Consider the following 15,328-nt stretch of genomic DNA (forward strand, 5'->3'; position numbering starts at 1 on the left):
TTGTAGAATTGATTTGAAAGCTTACTTCTTTTCTAGCATTTATAGCTACAGAGCTCTTTCTAAGCACTGTTATATTTTTATCATCGTTTTGACATATTTTTAAAAATTTCCTGTGATTTCTTCTTTAACCCATGGGTGTTTTAGAAGTTTATTGTTTAATACACATACATTTGGGGATTTTCTAAATACTTTATATTTATTGGTTTCTAACCTTTTTCCAGTTGTGTTGAAAGAACACATTCTATAAGATTTTTGTTTTTTGAAATCTATCGAGACGTAATATTTTGGCCTGGCATGTGGCCTATCTTAAAGGTTTCATGTATATTGGGGAAGAATGTATATTCTGCGGTTGTGGATGTAATAATCTCTAAAAATCGTTGGCCTCAAGGTGATTGGGAGGGAGTGCTGTTCAGATTTTTTAATCGGATTTTCTATATATTGATTTTTTTGTGTGTGTTTCTATCACTGAGAGGCCAGTGTTGAGAATCTCTAGTTATAACTGGACATGTCTGTTTGTGCTCCTGTTTTAACCGTGTTCCCTCGTTTATTTTCCTCTGTGGTTATTTCTGCCAGCTTCATCTTTTACGTCCGTATTTAAGTAAGCACTTAACCAGTCCCTTTATAGCTTGAATCGATGTCCAGTGTGACTTGACGTTTTTCAGAAATTTGATATGTAAAAGCTGCATGTGAAGATGCTCCCCACTAGAATTTATTTCCTCCGCCAGAAAACTGAACCGAAATACACTTGCTGGCGGTTGTCATTTACGTGACCAGGTTCGTGTTGCATAGCTGATCCTGCTCTGCGTCTCCTGCAGCGGCAGCTGGGACGGGCTTGCTCGGCGACTGGCACCTGCCAGGGAACTAATGAGGAAAGATGTCACCAAAGCAAAAGGTTGTCGTGGCTTGATAGACCCGCTGTGCACAAATGCTGAAATCACTTTTGCAAAGTAAGGTTTTAATGAAGCAGATTTATTTCCAAGGCAGGATGTCTTGATGCCATGGCAGTTCCGTCTCTTCTCTTTCCTTGTCGTTTAGCCCTTCATAGCTCTCTGGTGGTGGGAGAGCTTCGACTTCGTATATGAAGCCCTCCCCCTTACCTTTCTTATCCTTATCTGTGTCTCATTACATCTTTTGAAAACAAATCTTGCTTTTTGTTGTGAGGTTTATTTTGTTGTTGTTGTTGGGGTTTTTTGTCATTTACACATTAGACTTAATAGTCTTATTTTCCTTTATTTGTCATTTCAATTACAGAAAAAGCGATCTTGCATAGTGGGTACTAGCATAGACCGTAGAGCCAGGTGGCCTTGGCGAAGTTACCTAACCTTTCTGAGCCTCAGTTTCATCATCTGTGAAATGGGAGTTGTTAATGGGATTTTGGTTAGATACCTGTTAGAGCACATAGAATAGTACCTGGCACATGGTACGAACCATACTGGGGTTTTTTGCTATCATTACTGCTTTTCTGTACTGCCTTATTCTAATACCTAATTTTTAGCTTTCAAGTATTGATTTATAAATAATAGTCATGGTTTATTATTATGCATTGTATCAAAAGTGTATAGAAATGATTTTCCATGAAGAGTTAATAGGTTTAGAGATAAATCACATTCATTTGCCACATTCTGGACATAATTCTAAAATATCAGAGCTAATGGAACCTCAATATCACACAGGCTCCTTCCTCATTTTCTAAGGGGGGAAGTAGGCTCTGTAAATGGAATGAGGGGCCTCAGCCCTCTGTTAACACTAACACTAAGACCAGGGTGTGGCTCCCAGGCCAATGAGCGTTCTCTATTATAACTTGAATAATGTAGTGTCCCTCCTAAACAAAAGTGAGCCAATTCACACACTTTTCCCACAAAACAATGCAGTGAACATACTGTCCAAATGGGTTTGCTGAGTTCTTGGTCCACCTGCTGCTGCGAACTTACAAGCGCATCCCATCAGTAGGAACAATGGCTGACTTCTTGGTGACGAGGGCAGACCAGGCCAAGAGAAGGACTTTTGTTCCCTCCTTGTATTAGTTTCTTGTTGTCATAGCAACAAAGCCACAAGTTTATTTGCTTAACACACACAACCATGTATTGTCTTACAGTCCTGATGTTGCAGGGCTTTCTTCTTTCTGAAGGCTTCCACTCCCTTGCCTTAAAAACGCAAGCCAAACAGCTTGTAGGAGCCGCTGCCTTCTTTGGGTGGGGCTCCTTCCTCTCGTCGTTCCAACCTCTTGTTTTTGTCTTCTACTACTCTGACCTCCCGCCTCCCTCTTACGGGAACCTTGTGGTTGCATTTGGGCCACTTGGGTACTCTCTCCCCTCTCAAGGTCCGTAATCACATGCGCGAAGTCCCTTTTTCCATGTAAGGTAATGTTCACAGTTTCCAGGGATTTAGGATGTGGACATCTTTGAGGAAGGTGATGATTCATTCTACCACATTCCTCAAAGCATGAAAATAAGAGTCAAGTTTATTTATTTATTTATTAAATATATTTTATTGATTTCAGAGAGAAAGGGAGAGGGAGAGAGAGATAGAGACATCAATGATGAGAGAGAGTCCTCGATCGGCTGCTTCTTGCATGCCCCCCACTGGGGACCAGGCCTGCAACTTGGGCACGTACCCTTGACCAGAATCGAACCCGATACCCCTGAGTCCACAGGCCAACACTCTGTCCACTGAGCCAAACCGGCTAGCACGAGAGTCAAGTCTTTTAAATAAATCACATGCTGGGAATATTTAATACGGTGGTCTCCTCTCTCTGGGATCTAAGTGCTAAACATAGGAGGATCCAGGGACCAATGTGGGCTCAGGGGAGCTGGGACGAGTTTGTTTTTAAGATACTCCCATGTACACACTTTTCTTAGGCATGTAAATCGAAACGAGTGCTCTGAATACAGAGTCCCTTCTGGCTTTTGGAAGAAAAAGTTTAATTAAAGCATTCGCCTCTGTCATATTTGCAAAGTCCCCAGCCTATAGCTCATCCGAGCACAGAACTGTGAGTTGGCTCGTCATACTCATCTGCGAAACTTGTGCAGTGTCGCTCTCCTTGTGGGCACAGCCCTACTCCAGGGGCTCGTGGTCTTGGGGCCCCGTGTGAGGGGGAGGCGCAGATGAAGAGCGAAAGCCAGACCTCCCGGGCAGAGGGAGTGCAGAATTGGCAGTGCCAGTGCCGGAGGAGGAGGCGGCCCGGGAAAGGCACTGGCCCCGTGCAGACTCCCAGGGCCTCTAATGGGGGAGCTGGACTAACAGAGGCAGAGACCTGCCCTGAGATGGTTCATCGGCTTGAAACCCGGGGGAGGTTTGGACATGTTTTTGCAGGGGCCGTTTCTGTGTGGGTGGCTGCGCATTATCCTTCGGCCGGAAGAGGTCGAGCGAGCTTAGAAGCTGTGGCTCAGGACCCCGCAGTTCACAGGCGCCTCCATGTCCCCTGTCAGTGTGTCCGAGACCAGCACGGCTCGGTCACCCTCCATGTCTTTCTATTTAAAAAGCAGACCTGAGACTCCTCGCCTGTGGCTGATTCTGGTTTTGCTGGTTAAGTGCTGATCAGCGTGGGACAGAACAGCTTCCCACATCGCTTCTCCCCTCCTCTGCCGCCGTCTGTTGAGTCGACGTGAATGAGCCCTCGTGGGCACCACCAGTGTTTGTGCGTGTAGATGTCAACTTATCTAGAAGGAAGCTCTGTTTGGGATTCAGCGTGTTCTGTCCAAATCATTAATGACAGAAATAGGAAGTATTTTCAAAAGCTTGGCATTTCAAAATGTACTCATATCATCTCGCTACTCCCAACAGATTTTGAAAAGGTAATAATAAGGACACAGTGACTGGAGCTGGAGCTGGGAATAGCGCACGCACATTAATATTCCCAGAACATTAAACACTTGAAAATAACTTGGGGGGCGGGGGCGATGTGACTCCTTTAGAGATTTGCATATAATTAATACAAAGTAATTCTTGTATTATTTTGAGTTGGTTATAATGAATACAAATAGTTGCTGGATTATTTAGCTTCACGATGTTGGCTTCTCTTAGAGGTGTTAGGACGGAGTATAAAGAAGTTGTTTTGCTGGCATTTGAGCAGAGGACAGGGAGACACTACCGCGCTCTCCCAGACGCCTGCGCTGGCTCTGCTGGCACTGCCACTGTTGGGAGGGAATGTTTTACGTCCTATTTCATTTCTGATCTCACAGCACCTTCCCTGGCAGCCAGTGACTTCAGGGTGCCCCGTCAGGGCGTGGGAGAGAATGCCGTCCCAGCCTTGCCCTCCTTCCTCGAAGACGGAATGAAGGTCAGGTTCACTGTTGCTCCCCAGCTGTTCAGTCTGAATCAAGCAGCAGAGACATGGGGACCTAGGGTCTGCCTCCGCCTTCTGAAGAGCCACTGATCCCATAGCTGGACCTCACCAGTACTCGGCCCCCTGCCCTGTACCTTGGACCATCTACAACTTGTCACCAAGTCTTTGTGGGCCCCCCCAAAGGAAAACATCTCTCTCTTAAAGACTATGTTGTACAACCCTCCTACCCTGTCGGCAGCTCTCGAAAGCCAGGGGCCAGGAGTCGTTCTAGCCCATGAGTGATGCGGTCTCACTCGGCATGGAAGGCCTGTGGCCGTAATAACCATGTCGCAATAATTGCTTTTCTGTACCGCGTGCCACTGATGGTATGAGCTGTCGGACCTTGCCGCTTGATAAACTGGGCAATAATAATTCATTCCGCTTTCCGTCAGCTGTACTTATCTTTAGCTTTGTGGCTTGCACCAGTTGTTGCCACAAGGAGTAAACTGTGTAGTTTGCTTTTTCTCTCATCAGTTGCATTTGTAGTCTAAGAACTGCTTTGCCCTCATCTGGGGAAACCAGATCGATTTACTGGAAACAACGGGGGGTGTGTTGTTTGAATGCCTCTGCCTGGCAGAGTTTCCATGTAATCGATCTTCGTGAGAACTGGGATGAATGGATGGCAGGTGCATTAGCGTCCAGTCTATAGTACATGTCAGACTTCCTTACCATGCTTCCCCCCCCCCCATCTGCTTGTGTGAAATATTTATATTTGAAGATCACTTTTTCTAGAACATTCAGACTATCTGTGCCTAAGGCCTATTCACCATTTAGGCTTATAACATTGTTCATGTTGTATTTTCGCCACATTTACATCTGAATCAGTTTTGTGAATTCCAAGTTTAATTCTATGTAACAGTAACAATAGAAATGTCATAGTTAAATATAAGCAATAACACACCCCAAGATGTGGAAATGAATTTGTGATAGACTACGTCAAGTTATTTCCTCTGAACATACATTCTTCCCCAATACAAAGTTAACAAAGACCAACCCTTCATATGAGGTTTGCAGGGACAAAATGGTAGAAGCTGGCCATTTCTCAATGTCCAATTCTTTAAATCACAGTTAATCTTGCATTTTAATTTTTTTGGAATACCGCAGAAAAAACCATGCTTTATCCTCTTGAAATGACCCAGTTACTTGTAGAGCCCGGGGTGGTTCCTGATCCTCAGCATGAAGAGCTGGACCTTCGACAGAACCTGGGACAGTCTGTTCCCACGCCGCACGCTTCCCTCCATGGCGGGGAGTCCTCCGCCCCAGCGAAGCCTGACCCTGTAGGATGTGTTTTCCAAAGTGTAGTTTCGCTTAACACGTACCTTTCTAGTCCCCATCCCAGGCCCTTGAGCAGCCTCTCTGGGGTGAGCCCTGGAAACCTGCAGTTTACGAAACTGTCCCACGTGTACCTGGTACACAGCAGAGTTGAAGAGCTGCTTAGCATTTATGCATCGTGGAGACCTGCTCTGTTGGGTTTATGGGACACATTATTTTTATGTGATGGTGACTATGTTGCCCTTCTCCTTTTCACCCTCAGGACTGGTCCATCATGTCTGTAACCTGTTCACCGAAACGGCCACACTGTGCTTGGACGCGGACAACAAAAACAACAATGAGACGGCAGCCGCGCTGCTCTGCTCCCTGCTGGATGTGCTGCACGGCATGCTGACCTACACGTCCGGGGTCGTGCGGCTGGCCCTGCAGGTAGGGGCCTCGGCCCCGGTCTGGCACAGCCCTGCACCACGCCACACCCCCGTCAGTCTCGTCTTGCTAATCTGCCTCTAAAGTGTCTTTACTTTTCAGAAAGAACTTAGGTCCTGTAGAGAGAGACTACCAAATAAGCCATCTTTGGTGACCAAGGCCAAGAACAGATCATGTGATTACAAAGGAAAGGAAAGCGGGAGGGGCCTCAGCAGAGACTTGATGAGCTCTGATCGGGGAACCGTTCCCGGCTGAGACCAGTAGCCCTGCGGGCACCCGGGGCTGGCCAAGCAGGGTGCAGCCTTTCCTGCCCACGGGTGGGCCCAGCCGCCCCAGTGGGAAACAGCTTGCCAGGAGCAGTGGGTCGAGATTGTAGGCCCATCCATCCATTCATACACACACATGTTTATATACACATATACACACATCCATAACGCAACATGTAAACAAGCACTTGCTCTCCCTTATGACCAGTAACGTGGAACTGCAGGTGGATTTGAGACTTAGAAGTGTATTCAGTCCCTGTGCCCCAAACTGTACTGTGCTCTGCGAAGGAAGGGGACGTGGGTTTGTTAAGTACTCTCCAGGTTAGGTGCCTCCACGTGCCTGTTTCATGTACTGCTCTCTCTCTGAGTCAGCTGATACTTAGGTCGCATGAAAGCACACAGCTGATATGAATCCACTGTTACACTCCGAATCCTGGTAGAATTGCAAGAGGCGTATGTTGAGTGACAGCCTGTTGGCTTGAGTAGGTGCAGAAGCCAGCGGGGAGGCCAGACTGTTTTGATACCTCGCCAAGAGCCAGCATAGCAGAGCCAAGAATGAATCCCGCGAGCCTGGTTTAGGCTCTGTTACTCATCATTGTGATAACTGGTAACTTTTACCTCCAGCGAAGCTGCTCGAGTGTTTAGCTTATCTGGCGTGATTGATAAGTCATTCCAAGATCTCCTTGACAAACATGGTCGTTCGTGTTCACCGCACACTTGTAAAGCCAGTAGGTGGAAATGGCCTCGGAACTACTTAGTTGTTTTCTTTGCTCCTCTGGAATCTTTCTGAATGAACAGTAGAGCATGGTTCAGTACTATGGAATCCTGAATTAAGGTTTCTCTTAGCTTTTCCTCTCGTGTCTCTTCAGAGAATAGCTGTTCTTATTTCAGACCTACTTAGTTGTTTTCTTTGCTCATCTGGAATCTTTCTGAATGAACAGTAGAGCATTGTTCAGTACTTATGGAATCCTGAATTAAGGTTTCTCCTCTCATGTCTCTTCAGAGAATAGCTGTTCTTATTTCAGTGTCTCTCGGAGTTTTATGTAAATCTTCAGGATGTGGTTGCTAGTTATGTTCACAGATACGTTGATGATGTCAATCTGTAAAAGAAATGTTTTGTGGATTGTAAATATAAAAGGGATCAGGCCCAGCCAGTGTGGCTCAGTGGTTGAGTATCAACTCATGAACCAGGAGGTGGTTCAATTCCCGGTCAGGGCACATGCCCAGTTTGGGGCTTGATCCCCAAGTAGGAGAGCATGCAGAAGGCAGCCAGTCAGTGATTCTCTCTCATCATTGATGTTTCTCGCTCCCCTTCTCCCTTCCTCTCTCTAAAATCAATAAAAACATATTTTAAAAATGTTTCTTTAAGGAATCAGAAGTTCAGAAATTCCAGAGCAACAGAAATCTCTTATTAGAAGTGGCTATTAGGTTGATATTCAAGGTTGTTTAAAAGAAAACTCCTTAATAGAATTATATTCTAATTCTTTCTCTCTTTGCTAGTGTACCAGTAGATGACTGTTTTTAATTTTCTCATTTTCTCCAACACGACTGCATACTTTACTGCTGTTGTCTTTCTAAGTCCTCTGCTCTATCATCTGCCATTATTGCTTTTGGCTTCACGCCCGGCTTTGATCTGCAGGGCACCTGGCGTCAGTCTGAGAGAGGGGAGTCCCTGAGACTGAGTGAGGGGAAAGGGTTGGGAAGAGAAACAGAGTGTGCACCAAAGACACCGTCTCCTGGGACACTGAGCCATCTGTGCTGTCCGAGCCACCAGCCACCTCTCCCATCATACACACGCTCCACACCGGAGGGTCTCCCGCATGGTTCTCAACCTTCTGGCCCTTTACATACAGTTCCTCATGTTGTGACCCAACCATAAAATTATTTCCTTTGCTGTTTCATCACTGTCATGTTGCTGCTGTTATGAATCGTAATGTAAATATCTGATATGCAGGATGGTCATAGGCAACCCCTGTGAAAGGGTCGTTCGACCGCCAAAGGGGTCGCGACCCACAGGTGGAGAACCGCTGGTCTAACAGGACCGTCTCTGAAGTGGAGGAATCGAGGGATTGAGGACTGACAGTGTTTAAAATGACCTATGAAGCACTTTTCTTTTTCAGGGAGGAGAGGGACATGATGCAGGAATGTGTCCCAGGGAAGTAGGGAGTGGAGGGAGGCAGGTGTCAGAATCTCCTTTAGGAGTTCAGCCCCTACCCCCACCTGCGTTGTGATGCAGAATTGGTCCTGCCTTACATGAACCTCCTGCCAGCAAAGTACCGCCACCCTCGTCCTGCTGTGCCGGCTCCAGACCTGGGCGTCATCCTTGCCTTCTTTTTCTTGTTCCACATCTGACCTGTCACAAAATACATGGAGACTTTCACCTTACATACCTAACCAGTCCAGCCACTTCTTTCAAACCCTGCTGCTACCACCCAGCTCAGTGGACCGTCCTCTCTTGCCCAGAGTGTAACAACCGGGTGGGTCAAGACCCTTGGCTGGTTACGGTGAAGAGGCCGATGTTCTGTCTCCAGTCGCGTTTCAGAAGGTGGAAGTAACGGCCACGATTCAGAGAGGTCCCGACCCTGGGATAGTGCTGCCTCTCGTTCCCTGGAACGGAAATCTAGCATTGTTCCCCTTACGGTGCACGTGGATAAAAGGCAGGCGTCTGATTTTAAAATTCTTCTGAACCAAAGAACGCAGGCAGCTCACGTTCTGTCCATCGGCCTGAGGAGCAGAAGGAAACTTGGCATTTGGGAGGAGGGTCCTGGAGTCCAGGCTCATGCCCTCAGGTGGGGCAGCCTGCAGCCTGGTCCGGCAAAGGTCATCACCCAAAAGCAGTGTTCTTCCTTCCGAGTGAAATAAAAACACACAGAGGAAGTATTGAATGAAATACGTGTATTCTATAGCAAACAAAATTACTAATCAGTGCCTTTTCCAGGATGAAACTATGCCTGTCTGTGTTAGAAATCCCTGGAATTAGACAGTTCTGTAGAACTCCTAAAAGGAGGCACACTTAGAATGAAAGTCACTCGCTTCCCATCTCTGATTTTAATTTCAGTTGCAGCCTATACTTTCTAGACCTTCTCTGAAGACGTTGCATGCGGTATTCTGTTGGACACGTACTCTAGGTGTCCCTTGTGGGCGTGTGTGCCTACGGAGAAGGAAATACGGCAGGATGCATTAGGTGTGCATCGTCTTAACGTACAGAACATGCCTGGGCAGAGGCGCGGAGGACGTGGAGTCGTAGAGCCTTGCTCATCCTCCACCTTTGTCCCCACGACATGTGGGAGTTCACACGAACTGCTGTACTTCTCTGCGTGCCAGTTTCCTCACCTGAACAACGGGAACAGGAGCCCCTCCTTCAGGCTGGTGTCCCCTGCAGCCTGTGGACATCACTTCCCCAGGGACAGCCCTTGTTGGCGCTTCCTCTGTGGACCACCCGGTCTGCCTCTGTGGCCCGAGCTGGTGGCAGTGGCCCTGGTGCACCCATTGTCACGTGCGCACCTTCTGTTCAGGGGGCCGAGGGGGAATACCTCCGCAGCCGTGTTTATCTGCCCGGCCGGGGGGAGCTGTCTCCAGGGCCAAGCTGACTAATCTCCAAGACCCCCTCCTCTTCCCTTCTTCCCTCCTTCAAGGCGCAGAAGTCTGGCTCCGGGGGCGACACTCAGGCGGCGGAGGACCTGCTGCTGCTCAGCAAACCCCTGACAGACCTCGTCAGCCTGCTCATCCCGCTGGTAAGGGCTCACCTATTCCTGCGTCTGTCCAAACACTGCCGGGGCTGAAGCAATGCTATTTGAATTTCATGATGTCTGGAGTCTTCATGCTATTTTAATTCCTTTCAAAACTAGAGCCAGGAGAAATTTCAGAGGCTCATTTGGCTTGGGATGACTACATTTCTACTTTATTTAAAACCAGGTGGCTTAGATGTTTAAGGAAAGCATAATCTCAGATCCTTCTTAATGAATGTGAGGTTTAAAAAAAAATGCAGGAAATGAATTCTGGGAAGGGAAAACATTTTGTTATGGGTGTCAGTTCTCTTTCAAAACAGTTTTTGGGGTTGTGCTTGGCATGCAGGGCTCCCCAGAAACAAAGAAGGGGAGCATGTCCCTCAATTCCACAGAATTAGGATGAAATAAGTGGAATTAGATAAAAATAGGCGAGGCTACAGAAGACCATGGAATACAGGAAAAGAGCCCAACAGAACCTTGGAGTTTGGGCTAACTTAGAGGACCCACCACATAGACACATGGCCACTCGCCCCCTCCCCTCCACTGGCCAGAGCAGTCACAGGGCCAGCGGATGGTATTCCACAAATCCCCCTGAAAACCAGATTTGGGGATCCAAGGACCTAGGGGTGCAGGCGACCGAGGGAACGAATCACTTGTGGCCTCACCCTTCAGTTCTCCAAGGCTGCGAAGGTTTCCCTTTCCTGCCCTCTGGCTTGAAGGAAGGCGAGTGCAGTTCAGAAGACTAATTCTATGGGCTTAATTGCATTCATCAAATAAAGGTTTGGTTTAACCGAGAAAGAAAAAGGGGGGAACCAGTCAGTGCTGGCTTATCTACACTAATAAAAGACAAACATACAAATTGACCATACTTTTGCTATGCCTTAAGCCACGCCCACCAGCCAGTCAGAACGACTATATGCAAATTAACCCTACCAAGAAGGCGGCCAGCAGCCACAGAACTGGAGCGAGCAGGAGGCTTGCTTGCTCCAGTGATGGAGGAAGCCAAGCTTCCCCACCTGCCACGGCCAGCTCAGTTCCACTGAAAGCAACAAAGTTTTAATTATAGAAGCTAAACAAACCCCAGATACCTGTTTTCAGCCAGCCGTGGCCACGGAGCTGGAGTGAGCAGGAGTGGGTTGCCCCTGGCGATGGAGGAAGCCAAGCTTTCCGAGGGCCTCTGCTAAAGGTGACAAAGTTTCAATTATAGAAGGTAATCCACAGGCGTCTGCTAAAGGCGACAAAGTTTCAATTATAGAAGGTAAATAAATCCCAAAATAAAACAAGAAAAAGAAAAAAAGGAGAGGCTGGGAGCTTACATCGCTAGAGGGCTTGTCCAGCCTGAAAACGGCCCTCAGCCCCTCCCCCGGACTGGCCAGGCACCCCAGTGGGGAACCCCCACCCTAAAGGGGTTGTGGCCAGCCTGAAAACAGCCATCAGCCCCTCACCGAGGCTGGCCAAACCTCCATGGGGTGAGGGACCCCACTGGAGTGGACATCCTCCGAGGGTTCCCACACTGCAAGAGGGCATAGGCCAGGCTGAGGGACCCCCCCAAGTGCACAAATTTTTGTGCACCAGGCCTCTAGTGTTAAATAATAACGCACGTGGAATAGAGGGTCACAGAGAGGCAGTGGGCTCACAATGATGTGGGGGGACAGCCTGAACTCCAGGGGACTGGCCGTGCCCCAGACAGAGCGGGAGGAGCTCTGGTGTCGAGCTTGGCATGAAGTTACGGGAAAATAGCAGCAGGGACCAACTGCTCCAGCTCCAGCCCGAGGGCTGGACCCTGGCAGCCAGCTCGCGTGAGGGCAGGAAACGGGAGCTTCCGTGGACCGGAGAGGGGACTGACACAACCACGTGCTCTTGTATAAAAGACTCACAACGGCATGTGTGCGTACGCTAGTACAGATAGATACGATATGTTATGTAGGACGGTAATCGTATTTATAGCAAATAAGATTAAACATAGTTTAAGGAAGTCAGATGGAGAATTCCTTATAGATAAATTTCTAGGACTCTATTTCACACTCACGTTTGTGAAAGTTTTGATGTTCACACATTCTGAGATTTGTTTGCTCTTATTGTTAAACTTACCTTTGGTCTTAATTTCATTGTCTTCGGTTATATTTCTTTGTAAATGTATTCCTGTATTAAATATAAGATTTAATGCACACGAGCACACACACACACACACACACACACACACAGAAGACCTGTAACAGGACAGAGAGAAGGATGTCCCAGTGGGAAGGAAGGAAGTCCACAGGCACAGATCACCGTAATCAGAAGGGCAGGATGTGTGCCGGGAGAAACAAGCAGTAGCAACAGCACAGTAGTGTTGAGATGCGGCCCATCTTTCTCCTTGCCTGACCAGCCACATGGATAAAAACAATAATGTAGACCAGGAGTCGACAGACTAGGGCCTGTGGACCAACTCTGGCCCATTGTCTGCTTTTGTAAATAAAGTTTTATTGAATACAGCCACAGGGACGATTTGTTTACACATCGCCGGTGGCTGCTTTTGCACCTCAGTGGTGGAGTTGAGTTACAGCAGAATCCTTAAAGCCCTAAGCCTAGCTATTTACTGTCTGGCTTTTTATATAAAACATTGGCTGGCTCCTCTATAAAAGATACGAAAACGTGAATAAGATTGATCTAATAGAAAACATATCCACCTCTAATAGAAATATAAAACTTGATTAAGACTGTCTAATAGAATTTTATCCACCTCTGCACCCTGAAAATTGAGACTGCACCTTCTGTTCAGGTTTCTGGCAGCATTTTTAAAAAGTTAGCCATACGTGATGTTATAAGAATGTCAATAAATTCCAACACATAGGAATTCTTTAGCCATAATACGATTAAACTAGAAGGAAAGTTACAAACAAGGGAAGATGCACTGTTAGCAGATACTCCCTGTGAGTACGATCCAAGACTGACATGTCGTGACTGTCAGCCTGGGTCCCATCAGGAGACAGAGACCACACAGCGATGTAAACAGGAGGATTTTCATACAGAGAATGAGTAAGCTGTGCCAGGGGACTAACTGTGAGATGTTAAAGGGACTCCCTGGGAAACCGTTAGCTCAGGGAGAGTGCCCACGGAAGGATAAACTTGACAGGAGCCCCTCCCCAGGGTGCAGGCCAGACCTCACTGGAGAAGGCCTGCTGCAGCCCACAGGCTGTGGAGCCATTCGCTGGGGTGCTCAGGCCAGAGCGGGCCATGTCCCTGGACATGCAGGAAGTGACCCTTCAGGGTACAGCTGGATCCCAGCCAGTGGGCAGGTTCTCAGAGAGAAGCAGGTGCCGCTGCTAGTGGGGGGTTTGGGGTGCCCAGTGTTTGCACAGAGGGGACCACAGATACTGTGCAAGAGACAGGGAAGAGGGGTGCACGTGGGAAGCCTGGAGTGCACTGTACCCATTGGGGAGGGTGACAAGGCTGACCACAGGCCAGGCAGGTGAAGGTTGCCTAGGCCCATAGTTAGGTCACATCCCTACCAGATGCCATCACACCCACACTTGTGACCGACAGTGCAGAGCCCCTCCCTGCAGTGTATTATCCGAGGGTTTTCATACTTGGGCTCTGATGTATTGGCCGATGTCAGCCTGACGTGTGTGAGCTGGGCATGTACCTGCACACATATCCCCGGAGTCCTTAGGTTTGAGAATGGCCTGCAACAAGACCTTTGCAATATGTCTCCTCTGGAAAAGATTAGCACGTTTACAGCTGTGTATAAAGTGGGGAAAGGTAATATGCTATTGGCCAAAGATACATTTCACACTGGTGGTTAAAAATGAATAGGTTACCGAGGGCGCAGCTGGAATTTCATTCCCAGAGGGAAAAATAAACAGACTTTTCCTTTTCATCTGACTCAGATAATTTTGGAAGCTTTTTGCCTGAAGGCAGGTGAATGAACTTGTTAGCTTTTGAGGTTCTTTCCAGAAACCAAAGTAAACATACTTATCCTTAGGAGATGAAACCCGTCAGCCTATAATTTATGACCTGAATTTGTACCATACACCAGACGGATCACAGTGAAATGTAGGTATGACACAGTGATTCTCAGCCCCTTCTGAGCTGCTTTGAGAATTGGAAAATTCCAAACTCTCTTCTCAGAAAAATGCCTAGAATCACTTATATGCAAATTATGCACACAATTCACTATTTCAGGGGGCTCTTTGAACCCTCAGTTGGGAACTGTGGTAAAAGACATGGTGAATGAAGGATTTAACAAGTTGACCATGTCTCCTGAAGAAAAGCTAGAACAAGGTAATTGTTTCACCTAAATATTTTATTTCTTAAGAGGAGAAAAAGGGAAGCCAGGCTGTATATCCTCGATACATTTTGTTACAGATAGTTCCTGCAAGAAATTATGCTACAGCCTCCTGCTCCGTCAATTAAATAGGTTATTTACAAATTTGTGAGACTTTAAACAATGTTTTCTTTTTAAAAAACTTATCATGATTCACGTCTTATAAAGTATGCATATATATATACATATATATATATATATATACACACACACACACACACACATACATATATATATACACATACACACACACACATATATATATATATATTTTCTCCCACCATAATGGAATTAAACTTTAAATCAATAAAAGATATTTGGAAAATCCCAAAATATTTGGAAGTAAATAACACAGTACCAAATAATCATGGATCAAATAAAAAATAATTAAATTAGAAAGCATTCCTGAACTGAATAAAAATGCAGACACTACACATCAGAATTTGCTGGATGCTTGTAAAGCAGGACTTGGGGCAGGGAAACTTTTAGCCCTCAGTCACTCTTGTGTTCGGAAAGGAGAGAGGTCTCTGAGCTCAGCTTCTGCCTTCAGAGACTAGAAATAGGAGAGCAAATGGCTGTGAGGCTACGGTAGTCAGTAGTGAGGTGTCAGTGCAGAGACACTTCTGAACCTCACGGCTACGTACAGTATCTCGATGGCGGGACACTTACGCATGTGCAGTTTATGGCGTGCAGTTTATGCGTGTCAGCTATGCTTCAAGAAAACTTAAACAAGTCACCCGGGCGTCGCTCTATTGTTTTCCTTTCTTCCTGAGTCAGGTGCCCTGTAGTCATTGTGTTTGGTGGCTCTCTGTCTTCGTTTCGGGCTTCCTTCCTATCCAGGTGGCACAGTCACCTCGTTTCTCTCCCGAGTCCCCCGATGCAGACGCGTATCTGATGGCCAGGTGTCCATCGCACGGTGACAAGGGCTTTCAGCACAGACCGGGCCTGAGCCTGCAGGGGATGGGCCCGTGTTCTGTGGCTGTGTTCACAGCAGAGGAGCTCT

General features: G+C 47.1%; 1 protein-coding gene across 1 annotated transcript in view; it reads left to right on the forward strand.

The window, feature by feature from the left end:
- Positions 1–15,328, forward strand: part of ULK4 (unc-51 like kinase 4) — a 284,250-nt gene that overhangs the window by 162,093 nt on the left and 106,829 nt on the right. Inside the window, exons 33-34 of the mRNA XM_015568398.1 lie at positions 5,859–6,025; positions 9,924–10,022. Coding sequence (XP_015423884.1) covers positions 5,859–6,025; positions 9,924–10,022 — 266 coding nt within the window. The remainder of the gene's footprint in view (positions 1–5,858; positions 6,026–9,923; positions 10,023–15,328) is intronic.

The sequence above is a fragment of the Myotis davidii genome, unplaced genomic scaffold (genome assembly GCF_000327345.1).
Source record: "Myotis davidii unplaced genomic scaffold, ASM32734v1 scaffold663, whole genome shotgun sequence".
NCBI classification, from domain to species: Eukaryota; Metazoa; Chordata; class Mammalia; order Chiroptera; family Vespertilionidae; genus Myotis; species Myotis davidii.